We start from the raw sequence: 21,136 nt of genomic DNA, 5'->3' as shown, positions 1-21,136 counted from the left end.
GCAGGTGGGAATGCAGACTGGTGCAGCCACTATGGAAAACAATATGGTGTTACCTCAAAAAAATAAAAATTGAACTTCCATTTGACCCAGTGATCCCACTTCTAGGAATATACCCTAAGAAGCCTGAAACACCAATCAGAAAGAATATATGTACCCCCATGTTTGTAGCAGCACTATTTACAATAGCTAAGATCTGGAAACAGCCCAAATGTCCATCAGTAGACGAATGAATAAAAAAGTGGTGGTACATGTACACAATGGAGTACTATGCAGCTGTAAGAAAGAAAGATCTCTTATCCTTTGAGATGACATGGAGGGACCTGGAAAGTGTCATCCTAAGTGAAACAAGCCAAACAGAGAAAGACAAGTATCGTATGATCTCACTAATTTGTGGAATATAATGAACATAACAGTCTGAGGAATGGGGTAGTCCTAGGGATGTGGAAGTGGGGAACAGACTGACTATTTCTAGAAGAGGGGGTGGTGGGGGGAAGATAAACCACAGAACTTATATGCATGTATGCATGAACAACAGACATGGACAACAAAGCTGGGGAGAGGGCAGGGAGGGTGGGGGAGGGGGAAATCAGTGGGGGGAAAAGGAGAAACATCTGTAACAAAAATAAATTGATTAATTAATTAATTAGAAAAGAAAAAGAAATGTTGAATTCTGACATTTCAGGCTTTTCCATATAAATATTCAACAAAACTCTGTGAGTGATACCGGGTGCTGGAATCTGGGGAAGCATCCGTTTAGAGAACCATTCTTTGGGATGCTGCGTGGGTCTAGGGTCAATGAATATGAGCAAGGACAAGAGCTGCTCACACTGTAACTATAGGATTAAAAGTCTTTTATTTAGTTCTCTATCTTCATGGGGCTCCAGAGACACCTCAGATACAAATTTGCAACCATCTCAATTGTAAATTATATCAGGTATTTTTAGTCTTGTCGTATTTACAATCACCAGAACAGACTTAAATATTCCCTACATTTTTGTTCTTTGGGAATATTTGGTTGCTCTGTTGTTACCACTTTTCTAGCAGGTGGCTATGCGCATCAGTGTTCACAGCGCCTGGAGTGGGCTTCTATGGCCCTTAGCCCCTCTGGGGCAGGCAGGCTAGTCTTGGAGTCTCCCTGCCTCCACTTCTATACCCATTTCATTTTTCAGTTCTCTATTCCTTTTTCTTCCCTCCCATGTGCAGTCTTCCCTTAGCTTATACCAGTCACATAATGCTGCATTACTATTCCTTCTCCCGCCCCCATCAAAGCTTATAGAACTCAGTTCCGGTCCTTCCGAGTCTTATTCTCAGCAAGATAACAGGACAATCTAATCCTTTTAGGAAAGTATTCTACTATCTCTGAACATTTTGATAAGGGACAGATATTTAACAGTCAGGAATAAGGGAGGGGAGCGTGGGGTAAGTTGTGGTGAACATCATTTTGGATGAGAAAACCTTTCAATTTCTCTTACATCAGACCAAGCAGGCAAAACCTAAATACTGGGCAAGTACCATGCCTGCTCTTGTTTTCGAGGAAGGCTTGAGAAGGGATCCAGGGACATTGCCAGGGATGGTGGGATCACTTAATTATCAAAAGAGGCATGATGTAAACGAGTCCAGGTTGAATTAGATAAGGAATGAGATTAAAAAGGAAAAAGGAGATGTGTCCTTGATATCAGCCAAATGCATAGCCTGGGGCAGACATTTGTGGCCAGCTGAGTCACACCGCCCTGGGATTAGCCAGCGCGACTTTCTGTTTCAATAAAATGTCTTGCAAAAATGCTGGCATGTGAGACAGAGGTATCCAGAAAGTCTTGGCATCTTTTCCAGCAGCATAATGGGTCTTCGGGAAGAGACTTGTGAGGGCATGGTCCATGCACTCCACCACCAAGGAGAGGTCCATGTTCATAAAGGATGTAGTGCCTTTCAGTTTGTTTAGACCTGTAAAAAGAGGAAAAAAGTATATTTACTCTCTGGCGAGAGGGGAAGAGGAGTATGTGGAGGTTAGAGTACAAAGGGGAAGTTGTGTCTGTGGGAATTTTGAATTTGCCATTGTAACTGAGGCCCATTGTGATGGGTTTCTATTTCTCAGAATAGGAGGCAGCAATGCTTTCTTTAGAACACTGGCTCTCAAACTTGAGTGGGTAGCAGACTTTTCCAGAGGGCTTGTTAAAGCCCAGATTGCTGGGTCCCGCCTCCAGTAGGTGTAAAGGGGGCCCAAGAATCTGCATGTTTATCACGTTTCCAGGGGGATACTCATAGCTCTGATCCAGAGACCAAACGTGGAGAAGCACTACTTTAAAGCAACGAGAGCAGATGCTTCATAAAGTCAGTGAGGCTCCTGAGTCTAGGAAGTTGATGGGTTTGATTTTGAACTTGTTTTGAGGGGTACTGTGTTTACAGGGAATGTGTGTATGCACGTGTGTTTGTGCATGTACGTGTGTGCACTCATTCACCATGTGCCTCTATAATCCAGTGAATAAAGAGAGAATCAACCCGGCCAGTGTGGCTCAGTAGTTGAGCATTGGCCCATGTACCAAGAAGTAGCTGGTTCGATTCCCGGTCAGGGCACATGCCCAGGTTGTGGGCCAAATCCCCAGTGGGGGGCTTGCAGCAGGTGGCCAACTGATGTTCTCTCTCATCGATTTTTCTATCTCTCTCCCTCTCCCTTCTTCTCTCTTTATAAATCAATAAAGAAAAAAATTTAGAAAATAAAATAAAAGAGAGAATCATTACCCAAAAGCCCTGGCTCAAGAAGCTGAAGATATCCTGGTTGTCAGGTAAATGAAATGTTTGAGTAATGAGCTAAGATATTTTTGAAGAGGCGGGTGTGTTATCAAGGAATTGGTAATAACTCAGAGCATTCCTCCTGTGCTCTTAAAACATACCCGAGTGACGTCTTCTCGGGGAAATCTATTATTTTAAATCTTCCTTTCAACTCCAGGCCTCTGTAGCCACAAGTTGTTCAAAGAGCCTAAAAGAGGTTACCTAATAAGCCGTAGTGGCTATTTTAAACTCCTATTACTCCAGCCTGGGAACTGAAGAAAGGTGAGCTTAAATTTGTGGTCTACTTTGGAATCGTAAGTCTGGCTGATTTCCAAATCCTGACTTGGAAAACTTTAAAAAAGACAACCAGTGTTCAAAGCCAGTTGGTACCTCTGAGACAGGACACTTGAACCAGGAACAATAGAAAAATGATTTTGAGATGGAAGTTGCTGCTATACTCACGGGCATTTGGAAAGTATCAATGTCAATATCACATAGAGAGAGCTCTTTTAAATGAGCGTGTTGTTTCTGAATCTACTTAGAACCTTCAAAGCTGGTGAGTGAGAAACAGCATTTAATGGCAGTGGTTTCAAACCTATAGTGACATGTCAGCACTGGGAGGTTTGTCGACCAGATGTTCTAGTTGATATATATGTTTGCATTTCTGTCTGTCTCTCCGTGTATGTGTATGCGTGCGTGTGCATGTGTGTATAGTGGGTGGGGTGGTTAAGGGAGTCAGTCATTCTAAAAACCTGCCCGGGTCATCTGGTTTGGTCTTGGCTCCACTTTGGGAACTACTGGCCTTGAACCTTACCATAGTTGGCTGTCTTACCAAGCCCACTGACGAAAGAGGCAGGATCACAGTGTGGAGGAATCGAGTGACACACAGTTAGGTGGGGCAGGCCCAGGAAGTTTGAGATGGAGATGGAGCCCTAATACAGGAAGTTCGACCGGCTCCTTAATGCCTGTTGACATTATAGTGTGGTGCCCAAGAATCAATGGCAACATCAGGCTACCTGGGTTCACATCTAACACTACTACTTACCAGTTGTGCAACTTTGGACAACTTACTTCTCTGTGCCTCTGTTTCTATAAAATTAAGGTGGTATCTACTTCATTTGGGCATTTTATTTTTTGATTTTTTATTTAAGCATCTTAAATGAAAGTGCATGTAAAGCTCATAATAGAGCAAGTACACAGTAAATGCTCACTATATGTCATTCATCACAGTCTAATCTTTAGTATTATTCCTTTATCCCTGACTCAGTCTCTGGATTTAGTTACTTTTTCTCTCTCCACTCCCCATGCATTCCTGCTCCAGAACGTTTTTACCCAAATAATTCCTTCCTGTCCTTTAGGCTTTATTCAAACCTGACCTGGCCCACGAATGGATAAAAAAGTGGTGGTACATGTACACAATGGAGTACTATGCAGCTGTAAGAAAGAAAGATCTCTTATCCTTTGAGATGACATGGAGGGACCTGGAAAGTGTCATCCTAAGCGAAACAAGCCAAACAGAGAAAGACAAGTATCGCATGATCTCACTTATTTGTGGAATATAATGAACATAACAGTCTGAGGAATGGGGTAGTCCCAGAGACATGGAAGTGGGGTACAGACTGACAATCCCCAGAAGAGGGGGTGGTGGGGGAGAGATAAACCACAGAACTTATATGCATGTATGCATGAACAGTGGACATGGACAACAAAGCTGGGGACAGGGCGGGGAGGGAGGGGGAGGGGGAATCAGTGGCGGAAAAACATCTGTAACAAAAATAAATTAATTAATTAATAAAAAAGTAAAATAAAATGCAAAAACAAAAACAAAAAAACCTGACCTGTTCCATAATATCTTCTCAACCAGCTTTTTTTTTTTCCTGGTCTGAATTCTTTGGGCAATTAGAGACCACACCCTTCTAGGCTGTTGGGTTATGTCTAAGAGGTAAAGAAAGGATTACTTTTCTTTGTGCTGTACAGTTCATTGTTCTATAGTCTCACTTGGTTACTTTTTGCTGTCAGCTAGATTATAAACTAGTTAAAGGTCAGAGTCTGAGTCTTTATATTTTGTAACCTTCTTAAATCCTGGAACAATGTGGAGTGGTTGATTGGTTTTACCAAAAAGAGGAGTTTTGTGTAGAGGTGAAGACCATGGGCTCTAGTATGTCATGACCAGGAGGAGTTGTATTACCTTGGGTAAGATATTTCACCTTCCCAAGGCTCTCCTCACTACTCCTATAGTTTTATTGAGGAGCAAATGATATACATAATTTATAAGGTGCAGGTATAGAACTTGACACTTAGTAAACGTTCAGAGAAGGAAAAGATGACACTGGACTTAGTAGGAATACTTGATCCATAGTTAAGATCCCTATTACTATGAGAACCTTATTTTTTCATTTATGTTTGAGTCTCCTTCATGCTGTCGAAAACAACGAACCCCAGAGGACCCTGTGTCCACTCCAAACTCACATTTTTCAACGTAGCCTTCTCCGTATTGTTGTTTGATATCTGGAGACAGATGCTTCCAGATGGCAAGTTTTTTTTCAGCAGTCTTTACTGGATCTGATAATCCTGTTTTGAAAAATCCTGGTTCGATGCAAGAGACGTGCACGCCAAATGCTTTCATGTCCCGTCTGTGGAAAAACAACCACCACCCCAAGCCCCAGACCATTAATGATGTTCATGACACTTTCCTGTGAATCTTTTAGTGGAATCACTGAATCAGAAGCATCTCGTTCTACCCTCTCAGTCTGCAGATCTGAAGGTCAGGGTGGTGGAGTGAGGTTGGGTTTAGTGACGGAACAGGTAAGGACCTGGGTAGACCCAACTCCCGCCCAGGATTTCCCCTAAGCCACACTCTCATTGAATTGACAAGCATCTGGGCTAAGGACAGGTTCTTTTCAGCACTCAGGGTACCTGCTGTGAAACTGACTGATGACTGGCCTGGCTGGACAAGTTTACCTCCATTCTAGCAATGTGAAGAGATTGCAGCATAAATGAGGACATGCTGAGGGACATGACGTGACAAACCTATCCCATATGCTACTCAGCAAGCTCTTTTATCACGTCACTGCAGACGAAGAAAAGTCTGTGCATTTACTGGGCAACAGGTTTTGTATAAATCACGGTTCCCCTTTCTGTAAAGCAACCCAATATACGGCAAACCATTATATGGAAAATTACTTCCTATATTTAATTTATATTTCTACCAGGAATATATAAGAAAGTAATTATTCATTTTACAGAAGACTCCACCTACCACAAGACTTTTAAAGAACTATACCAGTCACTTTAAAATGTGATTTAATTTATCTTAGATTCTGGTGGGTTTTTTTGCAACACACCTATTGTTTAGTTTGAAGTATATTTTACAAAAATGAAAATTAGCTTGATTTTGAAATATTTTGAAGGGTATGTTGCTTGCATCAAAATAAACAAAGGTTATTTTTCAACTTAATTATATTTTACTCACTTCTGATCTCCTTTGGGTTTGGAAAGTAACAGTGCTGAGGATGTATTTGGGAAGACTCACTCCACCCCCTCATGAAAATAACATACTCAAGGGACATATGGTTTTAAATCACCCAACTAACCTTACCAGGTGAGCAAAACCAGTATGAAGCCAGTATGCTTGCTGTGCAAATGCAGCTTTAAAGAGCCCCAACCCTCTCCCAACAGGTCTGCTGCCCTGAAACCCTCCTGGAGCTGCCCCTGGACTGTGGTCTGCATGCCCAATACCATGTCTAATACTAGGTCCGTGACGTAGACATTAGCATAGTGTAGCTGCACTGCAATCCCACAAACCCTTCAGTTTAAATATATTTTTAAAAGTAAGTAAGTCTAGCCCTGGCCAGTTTGGCCCAGCTGTTGAGCGTCGGCCTGCGGACCAGGGAGTCCTGGTTTCGGTTCCTGTTAGGGGCACGTACCACACACACACAAAAAAGAAAAATGAAAGTAAGTAAGTCTAGAAGTATACTAAATTTTATTATGATACTGTTGCTGAAAGAGTGGCCACAAAGGGCAATGATGGAGACTAATGGAGGTTCTCCATGACCTTGCTACTCAAAATGTAAGCCCGGAACCATGGGCAACACTTGGGTGCTTGTTAAAAATGCAGAAACTCAGGACCCACCCCAGACCCATTGAATCAGAATCTGCATTTTGAAAAGATCGAGGTGATTCACATGCACATGACATTGAAAACGCACTGTTCTGGTATTATTGTGTTTATTTCCTGGAAGAATCAAACCTGGCAACCTGATCAAATGGCAAAATGGAGTTGCTCTATCTCTATTAATCTCAGTAGAATAATCTAACCTTTAATTAACAAGCTAAACCTAGATCCATGGTGTAGATCACCACTCTAACACGTAGTTCAACAAATACTAGTTGAATAAATAAATGGGTAAATTGAAGAAAAGACTATATGTAATTTTGTCTTTTCCCTTGCCTGTCATTGTATACTCAACTGGATACTTTCCATTTGCTTCTCTAGTCTCCTCCAACCTTCTGCCCGAACCCCATCCTGGAGGGCTGCCTGTATTAACTATATTTTGGCTCCTGTAGGGTACTGCCAACTGGGAGTACTGGAGGGAGGTCAGAGGGAGTAATGGGAAGAGGTTGGCTGGTTATTCCTGCTGTGATGTTGACACTGGTTAGTTTCATCCCTCATTGGAAGGTGACAGCCTCTATGCATCCAGGTTCTGGAAACTGCCCTGTCTTCTCCCTTCAGCCCCCTGGATAGAGAGGCCCCTGCTGCCATTAATCCCTACGTATTACACTCTCCTTTAGGATTTCCCTACGCAATGCCCATGTTTGCTAATAGTCCTTTAAGTAAACTCTGCTCCATTTACCCAATTTTAATGTGCTTCCATTGCCTGCCAGTACCTTGACTGATACAACCTCTTGCAATTTAAGAGCTTTGAATTGATAGGGATAGCTTCTGGTTCTCAGTAAAATAGATTAAGCATCCCCCCTTCCCCCATCTCTCCCACTAAATGTAGCTACAAAGCCTGGACAGAAAGCATGGAATGGCTATTTAAGAACTCTAGAATGCAGATGTTAGTAGGTGAGGTAGGGAAGAAGACCATATTTTGAAGTGCCACTAAATTACTTAGAAAGATATAATAACCAAAATAAAATATTTATTGGTGGGACTCAATAGCAGAATGGAAATAAAGGAAAGTCAGTGCATTTGAAGATAGATCATTAGAAATTATCTAATCTGAACAGCAGAGAGAAAAATAATTGAAAAGGTGATAAGAACATTGGGGATCTGTGGGACAAAACCAAAAGTACTAACATTTGTGCAATAGAGTCTCAGAAGGAGAAGAGACAGTGAATGGGGGGGGGGGGGAGTTTGAAAAAATAATGGCTGAAAACTCCCCAAATCTGGCAAAAGACATAAACCTACAGATTCAAGAAGCTCAGTGAACTTGAAACATTATAAACTCTAAGAAATCCATGCTTGGGGGCACTGAGTTGGGGCACTTATTTACTAAGTTGGTTCTTTGTTTTGAGCTCTGATGTTTTCTGATAGCACACAGCAAAATGATATGATAATCTATAAAATAGGAATCATTTAAAGCACTAAATAGAGTGTCTGGTACATAATAAATATTCAATAAATGTTAGCAGCTATTATTTCCTAATATATCAATGTTTGCTTTACCTTAAGCTGTCATTGAAGCCTTCTACTGCATATTTGGATGGAACATAGCCTCCTCCGCAAAATGCAAGACGACCCCCAATGCTGGAGACATTGATAACCCTCCCTCGAGCTTTTTTGACCAAAGGAAGCATGTTTAACGTCACACTGATGAGTCCGAACAGGTTCACTTCTATAGGTTCTCTGTAGTCCTCCACTGTCAGCCAGTCAGTGGGAGCCAGCACGCCAAGAACCCCAGCATTGTTGATCAGACCCCAGAGACCTAAACAGAGAGAAAAGAAAGGAGATGTGGTCGACTCATCCTTAATGAAAATACAGCCTCTGCTTTTCACAATGGTGCCATTTCCTCCTCTGTCGCACTCAGCTTTGAAATACTCTGCAGTTTGGGGAAGTGATAGCAGATGGGGTAGGAGGCTAAATTCAAATAGCTGAAGTCCTGTTATTGAAGCTAATATCTCAGTTATTCTGTTTTCGGTTCTGAATGCCAAATGCTGATACACAGTGAGAATTTTTGTTTTTTAATCTCAGATGTAGAGTAAATTGGTCTATTTTTCTTACCTTGCTAGATGGCAAGGCCAGAGAATATTGATGAACTGTTCTATATGGGCAAAGAGCAACAACAATCTACTTCATGTCTACTTTTGGTAGAAAAAAAAAAAAGAACCATCATTCACTTGGCTTATTTATTCTGGGAAACATTTAATATGTGCAAAGGTGTTTGGAATTCAAGTTTTAAAAATTATGTGGAGCCTTATCAAACCACTGGTTTTGAGGATCAGACTCATGATGAAGATGTGACAGAGCAACACCTTTGGTTTTGTTTCCTTTGTGGATCCATCAGATACCTTCCCCCATGAGACTTATTTCAAACTTCATTCAAGCCGACACAAGTCCTCTAGTTCAGAATGCTGCCATCTTAGCAGAATCTAATGCAGAATGAGGGCCAATGGCTCACTACTCTTCCGTGACTATCTAAGATGCCTACACTCAAATTCTCAGGCCATTTTCTGCCTTCACCACTTAAAATGTATATGCTCTGGAACCATTTTGTAGTGAGAAGCAGGTCTCAGGTATCCAGATGGCAATTTGGGGATTGTTCTCATATTCTCTTGCAGATTGTAGCCCCAGGGTTCTTTGCTGTGTATGTGGCTAGCGGAACACTTCGCGAGGGAACGAGTCAAACCTCCATCTCAGTTCCAAATTCACCCACTTGGACTTAAGACTGAGGATAAGCTGGGCTGTGTCTCTTGTGCACACAGAAAACTTGCAACCAGGAACTACTCAGGGGCTATCCTAAGATTTCTCTATCTTCTCCAGCGTATAATGGGTATCCAAACACTTTTTACTTAGTTTTAGTTATTTCGCAGCACCCCGTCCATTCTTCCCAGCATCCCATGTCATTCACCTTTTTCCCCAACGTGGCTTTTCACCCACTCGGCAGTCTTCTTGACATTGTCTGGGTCAGTGACATCCATAAGCACAGTGTGGAGCCTCTCTGAGGTTTCTGCCCTTAAAGCTTTTGATGCTGATTCAGTCAGACAGGCAGCAATTACACGAAATCCTTTTTTATCGAAAGTCCTGGCTGCCAAGTTTCCAAAGCCCGTGTCACACCCAGTAATGAAAACATACTTGTCAGTGACGTTTGCGATCTTTAGTTGTCTTTTATAGTTCCATAGAAAACCACAAAGGAGTAGGAGGAGTAGGAGGGCTAACACCCAGAAGAACATTGTTTTCCTGGATACAACAAGGTCACTTCTTTCTTGAACGATAAACTGTGGTCCTGAGTATGCAAAATTAGAATATTCAAATTAGAACCATCAAAACATGATAACCCAGGATTTATAAACTTGAGATATTTTAATGCATTTGAGTGGATAAATAGATAGTTTAAAAAGTAACTTATTTGATGGGGAAGATAGTCATTTAAGGGCTAAACCACTTCTCTAAAGTAATGCAAAAAATAACCAAGTAATAGAAAACATAAATCGGAGAGAGAAGAGCGCCAATCCTGACCGTTGCCACTCAATGCAGAGAGCATTAATGAGTGAGGCCACCAAAGAGTTCACTGAGAGAGGGTGAATAAAGGGAAGAGATTAAAAGAGAGATAATGGCCAAGGGCACAGCGTCCCAAACCAGGATCAATCATCCTCAGTTTCTGTCCTCTCTGGATTCCAGCTTCCTGTGAGAAAAAAAATCACATGTACAGAGGACAAAGTAAAACAAATTTGTACTTTAAAACTGTGAGGCTTGGACCATGGGTGCAGGAGAATGACCTGGAAAACCAATTTTTTCAGGGCTGGAGATAACCTTGGGCCTCAAATCCAACAGGCAGAGAGAAAACTGCACCTGCATCTCCCCTTAGCATAAATCACTTACATTTTTTTAAAGAAAATTTTATTTCATGTAAACTTACTGGAGCAATTTAAAACTCTCGCAGTTATTTTTGGGTTAAAAAAAACAATGTTAAAGAAACACTACTATATTCATTCTGTTGTCTTGACCATGTAAATGTATATGCCTTGAAAGTTCCACTAATTATCATACAGGGTTTGGGTATAAAATAATAGTTGTGGATGATTCAGGCAATTGTATCATTGAAAACAAGTATAATATTTATTTGGAAGTGTAATATCAAAAGTAGCACAGGGAGCCCTGGTCGGTTTGGCTCAGCAGTTGAAGCATTGGCCTGCGGACCAGAGAGTCCTGGGTTTGGTTCCCGCTAGGGGCATGTACAAAAAAAGAAAATAAATAATAAGTAGCACAGGGAAAGATTTCAGACTATCGTAGGATATAAAATTCCATATATAGTAGAATATCTGTTGTTTGCAAAGACAGCCAACACTAAACTTTTACTGTGGGTACTGACAGCCCGGGACGAGCAAGCCATTCGGTAGGAGGAGGAAGTGAATGAGAATTGTAGGGCTTTGCCTGCTAGCCTCAGGTCTGAGCATTAGGCAGCCCAGGCCTCCTAACTCACAGCTATAGGGCAGCCCCAAGGAAGGCGATGATCAGGTGCTGCCGCACGCAGGAACAGCCCTGGTCTTGTGTTGGCTTTCGCTGCCTCTGGAAGGAAGGGGGGTCACAGAGAACATCTTACGTGTGAAAGACCTTATTTCCTTCCACTGTGGGGCCTCAGAAGGTTTCCTCATATCTACATATCTTGTCCTGCGTCCACATATCTCTACCCTTGATCCCAATGCTCCCTTGGAATCAAGAGAGGCCTTAAGTGCCTCATAGAGGATGATGGATACATAGGCCCTGAGTTCAAGCTGAGGCCTCAGGGATGCTTCTGGAGTCATGGCTCTTCATAGGCACTGTGTTAAAAAAGTACTTGGAAGACAAGAAATCTTGTAAACTTTGCTTGGGTTTTCTAATTTATAATAATTTTCTGGCTTTTCCTTTTAATCATTTTTAAAAATTACTCTTTTTCCTGCTTGTAAAAGTGACTTGTGCGCATGCTAAAAAATATTTAGCAGATACAGAAAAAAAATTAAAAGAAAGTAATGATTATCACATTTGACTCTTGGTATTTTGGTAAATTTTTTGTAGTTTTTTATATAATATATATATGTAAATATTTTCCCCCTAATAAAGAACATAAACACACACACACACATAGCATTAAACATATACACATACTCATGTGCACACATACACAAAACTTTATTTCTACTGCTTTATAAGAAACAGATCATCTCAGATATAAAAATAACTCAATGTAATATATCTTCTTCGCTTCTCAAAGAAATTTTAGATTCTGCTTTCAATTTTTCCCTCTGACAAAAGATCTATAGTTAAAGAAAGAAAGGGTAACAAAAATTGTCGATTTATAAAAATTAGTCAGAGGTTAATATTAAAATACGATAGGTTTGAGAAAACTAGTTGATGCTTGTGGAATAGCTGTGGTTATTTTTAAAGCAGTCAAGTTTTAGACTACCCTGGCTTAATAATTTGGTGTCGTTTCCCCAAATTCTTCCTGTGTAGAAGTTACTGATTTGTTACAAATCAATCTCCATGTAGCAGGATTTCCCTTTCTCCAATATATAAATACTGTACATTAAAAATGTATAATTGGGCCCTGGTCGGTTTGGCTCAGGGGTTAGAGCATAGGCCTGTGGACCAGAGAGGCCCAGGTTCAGTTCCAGCTAAGGGCACATACCTCAGTTGCAGTTTGGCCCGGTTAGGGGTTGTATGGGTGACAACCACTCGATGTGTTTCTCTCACATCAATGTTTCTCTCTCTCTCTTCCTCCCTCTCTCCTTCCCACTCAATCTCAGGATAAATGCAAAAATTTCCTCTGGTGAGGATAAAACAAATTTTTTTTTTAATGTATAATTGGAGGTATGTGATTAATTCTTACAAAATTACATATGTAGGCATTTAAAAAAATTATAATTATAAATTAAATGAGTGTAGTGTTTTGCTTAATTCTGGCCTTGATAAATAATTATTGAATGACTAAATATTGAATATGTTCCCTGAAATGCATTTTGTAGGCTTCATTGCAATTCAAATCCCATGGAATTATTTGTGAAAGGCAAATGCACCTGGGGTTTAATGAGTCCTAGAGCAGGGATTGGGGACTTTCTGTACTGTCATGTTTGCCAGGGGCACCCACGAGGAAGACAACATGAAACATGGCTCACCTTCCTGCAGCCTCCCACACTGCGCGTCTGCACAGAAGTCTCGTTCGATCCTCTCAGCAACCTGTGAGTTAGACAGGACACATTATTTGCCTCATTTTATAGAAGAACTAACATTCCAATTAATAAATGCAAAAAGAATGATGGAATTAGAGAATCACCATTTGGCAACTGTCATAGAATCATTATTCAGGTATAAGATGCATAATAATTAAAAAGAAAAACAAACAACAATAGTAATTTCACAGTGGAGAAATCCAACCACCACCTGAACCAACTTGTATGTACAAACGCAGTGTAGAAGGCTGCACAAAGGTGAGCCATTGTTTCACTGTTTCTGCCTCATGGGTGCCCTGGCATTATCAACACTGAGAGGAAATCCCCACGCGTTGCTCTAGGACACATTAAACACCAAGAGTATTTGCCTTTTACAAATAATTTCCATGGGATTTGCATTACAATGAAGTCTACAGATTCCATTCAGGGAACACGAATATTTACTCATTCAATAATTATTCATCTAGGCCAGACTTAAGCAAAACACTACACTAGTTGAATTTATCAATATAAAATTTCCTTAAAATGTCTACATATGTAATAAAAAAGTAATACTACTGATTATGGGACAAACCAAGGTCATGTGCCTCCTGGCACAGCACACTCTTCACAAACCTCAGAGTCATGAAGGAAAAGAGAGACAGGAATAAAGTGTATCAGTCTGAGTCATTATAAGAATGACGGAAATCAGGAGTATAATATAGAATTAGGGCTTACATGAGTGTAGGAAAGGCCTGGAGAGATGAAGCCAAGAGATCGGGACACAGTGGTGTCAGCCTGAAGTACTGGAGCAGAGAAGCCCAGCTTGCAGGGAGGGTTGAGAAACCTCTCCCATCATGACCATGATGCAAGAGCTCATAAAGTGCTCTGCAAAGCCACCATGCCTTGACGAGGCAACTTCAAGAGCATGGTTTCCACTTTACTTCCTTTATTCTAAACTCTGTTAATAAACTTTGTATTATTATTTTAAAAAATACTGAGGACTGTTCCAGATGCCACACTGGGAAGGATGCAGAGCACTTCTGTGCATGACTGGAAGCTAATGTTGCATGGGACGTCTCTTTCCATTCTACTCAATGCATGGCTTGTACATGTCAAAGTCATGAAGGAAAGGAACAACGGAGGACTCTTCCTGGTGAATGGAGACGAAAGAGATGTGATAACCCAATGCAACATGTGATCCTGGACCAGAAAATAATTTTTTCTTTGGCCAGCCAGAAAGAACATTATTAAGTTACTAGTGATATTTGAGTGATAACTGTAGATCTGATAAATAATATTGCCTTATTATTAGTTTCTCAACTTTGATAATTTACTATGATTATGTTGAAAATGTCCTGCTTTTTAGGAAATACCCAATAAAATATTTAAAGATTAAGTAGCACTGTATTTTTAACTTACACTCAAGCAGTTCATAAAATAATAAGAATATTATTTTATTTAATAAATATATTAAAAACACATATATGTATATAAAGAGAGAATGAGAATATAAATGTGGTTAAATGTTAATATTTAAGAAATCTGGGTTGCTACTCTTTGAACTTTTTCATAAGTTCTAAATTGTTTCAAAATAGAAAGCTGAAAATCTCCCTTCCCTCCCCTTCCCTCCCCTTCCCCCCTCCCTTCCCTCCCCTTCCCCCCTCCCTTCCCCTCCCATCCCCTCCTCTTCTCTCCCCTTCCCTTCCATCTCCCCCTCAATCCACTCCTTCCCTAGCCAAACCCACTTTTACCTGGTAACAAGAAAACAGAGGAGCTTTGTAGTTGTTAAAAACAGGTTCACATTAAATTATGCTGTCAGGCCCTGGCCGGGTAGCTCAGTTGGTTAGAGTGTGATCTCTCTCTCTGTCTCCCTCCCCCCAGGCCCCCCTTCTCTCTCTTTCTAAAATCAATCAATCAATCAATAAGAAAAGAAAAGAAAAAAAAATTGTGTTGTTTTCATGAAGTTCACCTCTGGGCTAGAGGTCATTTCAGATGCTGGTGTCCTAGCCTACAGCCTGCATCCAAGGGACTGTCAACCTTGACCTAGAGTTTTTCAAAGCCAGTCCTTACCCTAAATATTACTGTTCAAAAATACTGGTTCTTCCTCAGTCCCTAAGGTTCACATTCCTTTAGGTCATTGGACCAAGTCAGCCACAAACCAACAGATACCTATGACCTCTAATAGTATTTTAGCTACAATGCCACCTCTGAGCAGTAGCCCTCGGTCAGAATCACTGGGAACATGACCTGTACACAGAAGGTGATTGATGGCTCATTGGTTCATTGACCACCGAGAAGTAAATGAGTAACAGTGACCAACAGGGCTGCCTCAACCATACTCTGCCCCTGTGGTCACCTCCACATGGCTCCCTAATCCCAGCAATTCAAAGACCCAGAGCACTGACCTTAATTGCTTGGGTTGTTTGCTTATATGGTGTCTTCCAATTTATCTCACAACAAACTGCTTAGTAGAGGTACAGATCTCTTGGCTCAAGGGAATAAGCACCCTGGTCTGTAACAGTCCTCTAAGCAGCTGGGCACTGGCAAGGTTGAGAGCGGAGTAAGAGAAAGCAGCCCTGCAGCCCCAGGGCCGCAGAGCATAAGGACAGGCGCTCCTCTGATGAACTGGCCACGGACATTTTTCTTTTTTTTTTTATCCTCACCCGAGGACATTTTTCCATTTTTTGTTCAGGTAGAGTGGGAGGAAGAGAGAGGAACAGAGAGAAAGAGAAACATCGACATGAAAGGGACACATCGAGTGGCTGCCACCCCCACGACCAACCAGGGCCAGGGACAAACTGCAACCGAGGTACGCACCTTAGCAGGAACCGAACCTGGGTCTCTCTGGACCGCAGGCCGACGCTCTAAACGCTGAGCTAAACCAGCCAGGGCTGGACATTTTTCTTAAGCCAAAATAAACAGTAGCCACTTTGTTAGTAAAATCTGGGCAGCAAGGACTGAGCCACCCCCACCATACACACACACACACACACACACACACACACACACAAACACACACACACACACACACACATAGGGTTAAGAGCTCAGGTCTCAGAATCGGGCAGGCAGAAAGTCCTGTCCAAGTTCCTGTATCATCAGAAGTTCTTTGGGCAAATTATTTATCATTTCTTAGCCTCTATTTCTCTATCTGTAAAATAGTGACAATAGCTACTTTGGGGAGCACCTGGTAAAATATAGTGACCAAGTGCCTGATACACAGGAAGGTCTTCATCATGACAGCGGTATCTCTGGTTTTCACTGTGAGGGGGCTGCTCTATGGACTGCTCATTTCTAGGCATGGTTCTGTCAGCCTCAGTACTTTTGATATTTTGGCCAGGAAATCATTTGTCCTGTGTATCACAGGATGTTTAGCAGCACCCTTGGCCTCTACCCATTAGATGCCAGTAGCCACCCCCACAGTTGTGACAACCAAAAAGTGTTTTCAGACATTTCCAACTGTTCCCTGGGAGTCAAAACCACCCACAGGTGAGGACCACTTGTCTAGAGCTTTCTTGTCTTGCGGGTCCAAAACTTCACAGCTCCCAGAACTACTTACTTTTCTGGAAACATAGTCATTGATTCCTTGGCTACGCCATATGGACGAGAATTTACTTTTTTATGGCCTTACCAGAATAGTTTTGTTGCTTATAAATATTACTCATATCCTGCTGCTGTCAGCATTAATTTTTAGGATTTAAAAAAAGCCTTTTTGTCATCAAGACGATAGGAGGCAATGAACAAAGCCAAATGAACATATGATGCTATTTTTGAACTTAGAAATTACTAAATTAGCACTCACAGCAATTGTGAGACCTACATTCTGGCTGAGTTTTTTGAGTTGGGGCCACTCCAGACTCCCCTGGGGGTCCCCTGCAGATGGCTGACCTGTTCACTCTACAGGATTCAGAATATGCTCCTAGACAATCCATGGTCCTTGGGCTTTGCAGGTGACCAAGTCAGGTAGGAATGAGAATAATGACTGTGATTTACTGAGTGCTTATGGTGTTCTAGGCTCTCTGCTAAGAAGTATAAATATTTATGTCACTTAAACCTTAGAATAAAGTTATCTCTGTTTTATAGAAGAGAAAGAAAATTAATAAATGCAGGTTAATTGGCTCAAAATACAGTCGTAGTGGTGTTTCCGGAACTGATAACTCAGCCACTCTATTCCACCATCCTGCTTTGACCCTCTGCTCCGCTGCCCCCGGATTCTCACTCAACCCTGGAAGTCTGGGCTTGTGTACACTCCTCCACAACACCAGTGCCTGGTGTGGTACTTGGCATTAGCTAAATACGTGTTGTGGCAGGAAAGCAGAAAGAGAGGAGGAGAAGAAAGAAGTTTCCACTGTAACCCCAGAACTCTGGCAGTAATTAGATTAGCTTTTGAGTCCTCTCTATCATCAGGGAATAATAATAGTAGTAATAATAATAATAATATTCATACTTCCCATTAGATAACTTCAAAAATTTTTGAAAAGTGTTCAAGTAATATTTATCTCATTTAACTGTCAAACTAATTCTGTGAGCTGAGTCGGGTGGGTATCACACATAAGGTTATTTGCCAGAGAATGGCTAGAACGAAAACTCTGGTCTCTGAACTCCTAAACTGTGAAATGAGAACTGCAAAGAGATGGACAGGTGATCAGTCAATAGGAGGAATGAAAATACTTTATCAAAACTCCCCACCATGCCATAAAGATGCAAAGGAACAGAGAAAGGAGAACAAGTTTTCTCTTTCATTTGCTGTGCAAAGTGCATACAAATAACCACCCAACAGCAGCTATAGGGAAATGTTGCAACCTGATTGCCGTCTCAGCTCACTTCTGCTTCTTCTTTCTCCTTCTGGCTTTCTTTTCCTAGTAAAAAACCTAAAATAAGATCCTTCGATTTCACTTCTTTCATTCATCTTCCTCTGCCCTTTAAAAATAAATGACGCAATTAAAAAAAACAAAAAACAAAAAATAATGTCTAAATGTCAGTATGGGGTATACTTTTTATAAGAAACATAGAGTTCTTTCTACACCACTTGATTTTATTTCCAAATAATTCTATGAAGGGCGTTGTTTTAGAAAGCAGCACTAAAACTAGTCAACACTGACAGGAATTTGTAGAATCTTTATTTACTTTTAATTAGTGGTAACTGTGACCTAAGTTGAATCACAAACTCAGTCATTTATCTACATCTAATAGGCAGCATTTAGCAATAGCTCTAACATACTCTCTTTTTGAGATTTTCTGGTGCAGCCTTTCTTAATACTGACAGCGGTCTAGACGCATGAGTCTCCTTCTTGTACATTTAAATATTGTAAACCTGGTTAACTTACACTGAATTCATTTTTGTGTTGACCTTTTCATTGAAGTAAAAAATTCTGTTTTTTTCTTTAAACCCAAATGTCATTTCCACAGGTTTCTGCTGTACTTTTATTGAATAAAAACCAAATTTGGGCCAAATGACACAAACTAAATGACTCATGAATTATGTTTCTGTGAAAAATAAAAATAAAAGTTTAAGTTAGGCACCCAGAAATCTAAAGAAAAATGTAAGATGGAGCCAGGGGTTCTACACGGAATATGCTTACATTAAGCAACGAACAGCCCTTTGCGGGTCTGATGACAACCACAGTAATAATGATTACGATGCTGCTCATAACAGTGGAGATGGTATTCATCATCACAGAACATGAAAGTCCCTCACGCAATGGGATGAAGAAGCTCCTGCACCCAGTCCCTTCCCTTGCGCCCTGCTTCCTTCAGGAGAAGGTGGCTCACGGCGCATGTACCTGGGGTCCTTTGCGCGGCGGGGCGGGACGGTGAGTCCTGGCAAAGAGCACCTGCTCTGCAGGTGCATCCAGTCTCCGCGCAGAGGTGCGCAGAGGTGCGCAGAGGTGCGCGGCCGCTGCCAATGCAGGGAAGACCTGCCGGCTTTATGTTCGCCGTTTTTATTCTAAGGATAAAAGTAACTGATTTTCTTTGGCCTCCTCTCAAAACTTCTAAATCAGAATTCACCATAATACCCATATTACTAATGAATTATTCCCAGTCCCTCCAAGGTTTATTACTTTGTCAGTATGCCTCCTGACAGTATTGGCAGGGTAAGAATTATTGTCAAAGCCATGGTTACTTTATTTATGGTTACTAAATTTAAAAAGTGCAAACTGGAAGATATTATATATTGTATTTTATGATAGTTCATAGTTATAAGGCTCCAAAAAGCTTAGAATACAGAGAGAATGCTATATACAGATGCAGAAAGTGTGTTCAAATATTCAGTATATTTCTTTCAATCACTGTTATCTTTAAGCAAAAGAAAAGAGCTGAGTTTTTAAAGATGGTACCTTAAGAAAGTGAAATTTGTTATAAGAGTTTTAAGACCAATTCCCATTTTTTTTGCATTTGAAATATATGTAATAATAATTTTTTCTTGTATTTAAAGATTGAGGTTTGTTCTAAAAATTGGGCAGTTTTTCAATCTCAAAAATACAATGCAAAGATGGTATAACATTTCAATTTTGTTTTATGCATCATGTAGCCAAGGACATTTTTAGAGCACCTAATATATGCCAAAGGATACTAACACCAATAAAGCACAAGCCTTACCTTTGAGCAAATAATGTAACAGAACATTTCAGGAACTATTTGTACAACCCCACATTGATTTTTAATCTAAAAATGTGTTTTATTGAAACTCTTCCCCCAGCTGCTAAAACCAGCCCATGGAGAGAAAGTACTGCAGCATCATTTGAATCATAAAGCCTTAAACAAGGGCTGCCAGGATTAAGTGGCAACAAGACCACTAAACTGACTTTCTCCTTTAAAAGAAGTCCAAGTGAAAACACACTTTAACTGGGACCTCAACCCAATCAATGTGTTTCAGGTAAAATACCAACCACCGGATCCTGAAATGGAGAGTGAAATCTGAAGCAGCTGATTGCCCCGTGTCCAGGAACCCAGCGCGCACTGGGAGGCATTTCCCTGTGTCCTTCTGACCTGGCAGGCATTCCCATGCAGCATCGTGTGCATGTGTGCATTGGCTACACTGGCATCTGCTAATATTAGTAAAGCAGGTAGATGCAGATCAGCCTTGCAGCTGGAAGCAAATGTGTTGTCCCAGTACGAAACTCAGCTAAGAGTCCTTCTCTTCTAGGAGCCCCTCCTCACTCGTTTCCAATTAACTATAAGATTCACAGATGGAATTGAATAGTCACAGAGAGAACAAACACACATAAAAATTTTTTTAAATCCTCACCCAAGGATATTTTTCCATTTATCTTCAGATAGAGGCAGAGGGAGGGAGGGAGGGAGAGAGAGAAAGAGAGAGAGAGAGAGAGAAAGAGAGAGAGAGAGGAGAGAGAGAAACATCGATGTGAGAGAGAGACATCAGTTGGTTACCTTCTGCACAACCCCGACCAGGGCCAGGACTGGGGACCAAACTGCAACCGAGGTATATGCCCTTGACAGAATCGAACCCGAGACTTTTTGGTCTGGGGGCGATGCTCTAACCACTGAGCAAAACTGACTAGGGAAGTAGACATAAATTTAATTGTAACTCTAGGGTGCTAAAAAACATTCAAAGAGGGACCTGCGGAGTTCAAGGCAGGGTCCTGGGTGACACAGAGATCACTTCTACTGTGAGACGGACTGGGTGCCCATCACTGCCTTCTAACGTATTACGTTTTTTGGTTTTTTTTTAATAGCAATAATTGACCACAGCATTAAAGATACCTTGATTAATTCTGTAAAAGTGAAGAAAATCAAAGTCAGTTTGAAGAATGACATGAGCAATGAAGGAATAAAGGACAAAACTGAGCCATCTGTTACCTCTTTAGAAATGAACTGGGATGTGGAGGCTGCTGTGGACTTGCTGGGTTGATTGTGATCTGTCCTCTGTGCTGGGGAAGGAAGAGTTGTTCAACCCAACCTTGACGGTCCTCTTGAGGTGGAGGTGCTCTGAGTACCTACATATGTAAGGAGGCCTCCGGTTTCCTCCTCACTCTGTGAGTCACCCTTGTTGTGACAC

The 21,136-nt window shown here is 41.1% G+C and overlaps 1 protein-coding gene across 2 annotated transcripts; it reads right to left on the bottom strand.

The window, feature by feature from the left end:
* Positions 1 to 868: 868 nt before the first annotated feature.
* DHRS9 (dehydrogenase/reductase 9) lies at positions 869 to 21,124 on the bottom strand. 2 transcript variants are annotated; one of them, XM_036255007.1, is made up of 6 exons: positions 20,938 to 21,124; positions 13,081 to 13,141; positions 9,840 to 10,214; positions 8,438 to 8,696; positions 5,236 to 5,399; positions 869 to 1,941 (listed from the first exon to the last, which is right to left on the bottom strand). In XM_036255007.1, the coding sequence occupies exons 3-6, from the start codon at positions 10,159 to 10,161 to the stop codon at positions 1,721 to 1,723; spliced, it is 966 nt and encodes a 321-aa protein (XP_036110900.1). In that variant the 5' UTR covers positions 10,162 to 10,214; positions 13,081 to 13,141; positions 20,938 to 21,124; the 3' UTR covers positions 869 to 1,720. The 2 variants fall into 2 exon arrangements, with proteins under 2 accessions (XP_036110900.1, XP_036110903.1); XM_036255010.1 differs by lacking the exon at positions 13,081 to 13,141.
* Positions 21,125 to 21,136: the final 12 nt, after the last annotated feature.

The sequence above is a fragment of the Molossus molossus genome, unplaced genomic scaffold (genome assembly GCF_014108415.1).
Source record: "Molossus molossus isolate mMolMol1 unplaced genomic scaffold, mMolMol1.p scaffold_m16_p_11, whole genome shotgun sequence".
Taxonomy (NCBI): Eukaryota; Metazoa; Chordata; class Mammalia; order Chiroptera; family Molossidae; genus Molossus; species Molossus molossus.
The sequence above is the reverse complement of the archived record's forward strand: the minus strand, read 5'-3'. Positions and strand labels throughout refer to the sequence as shown.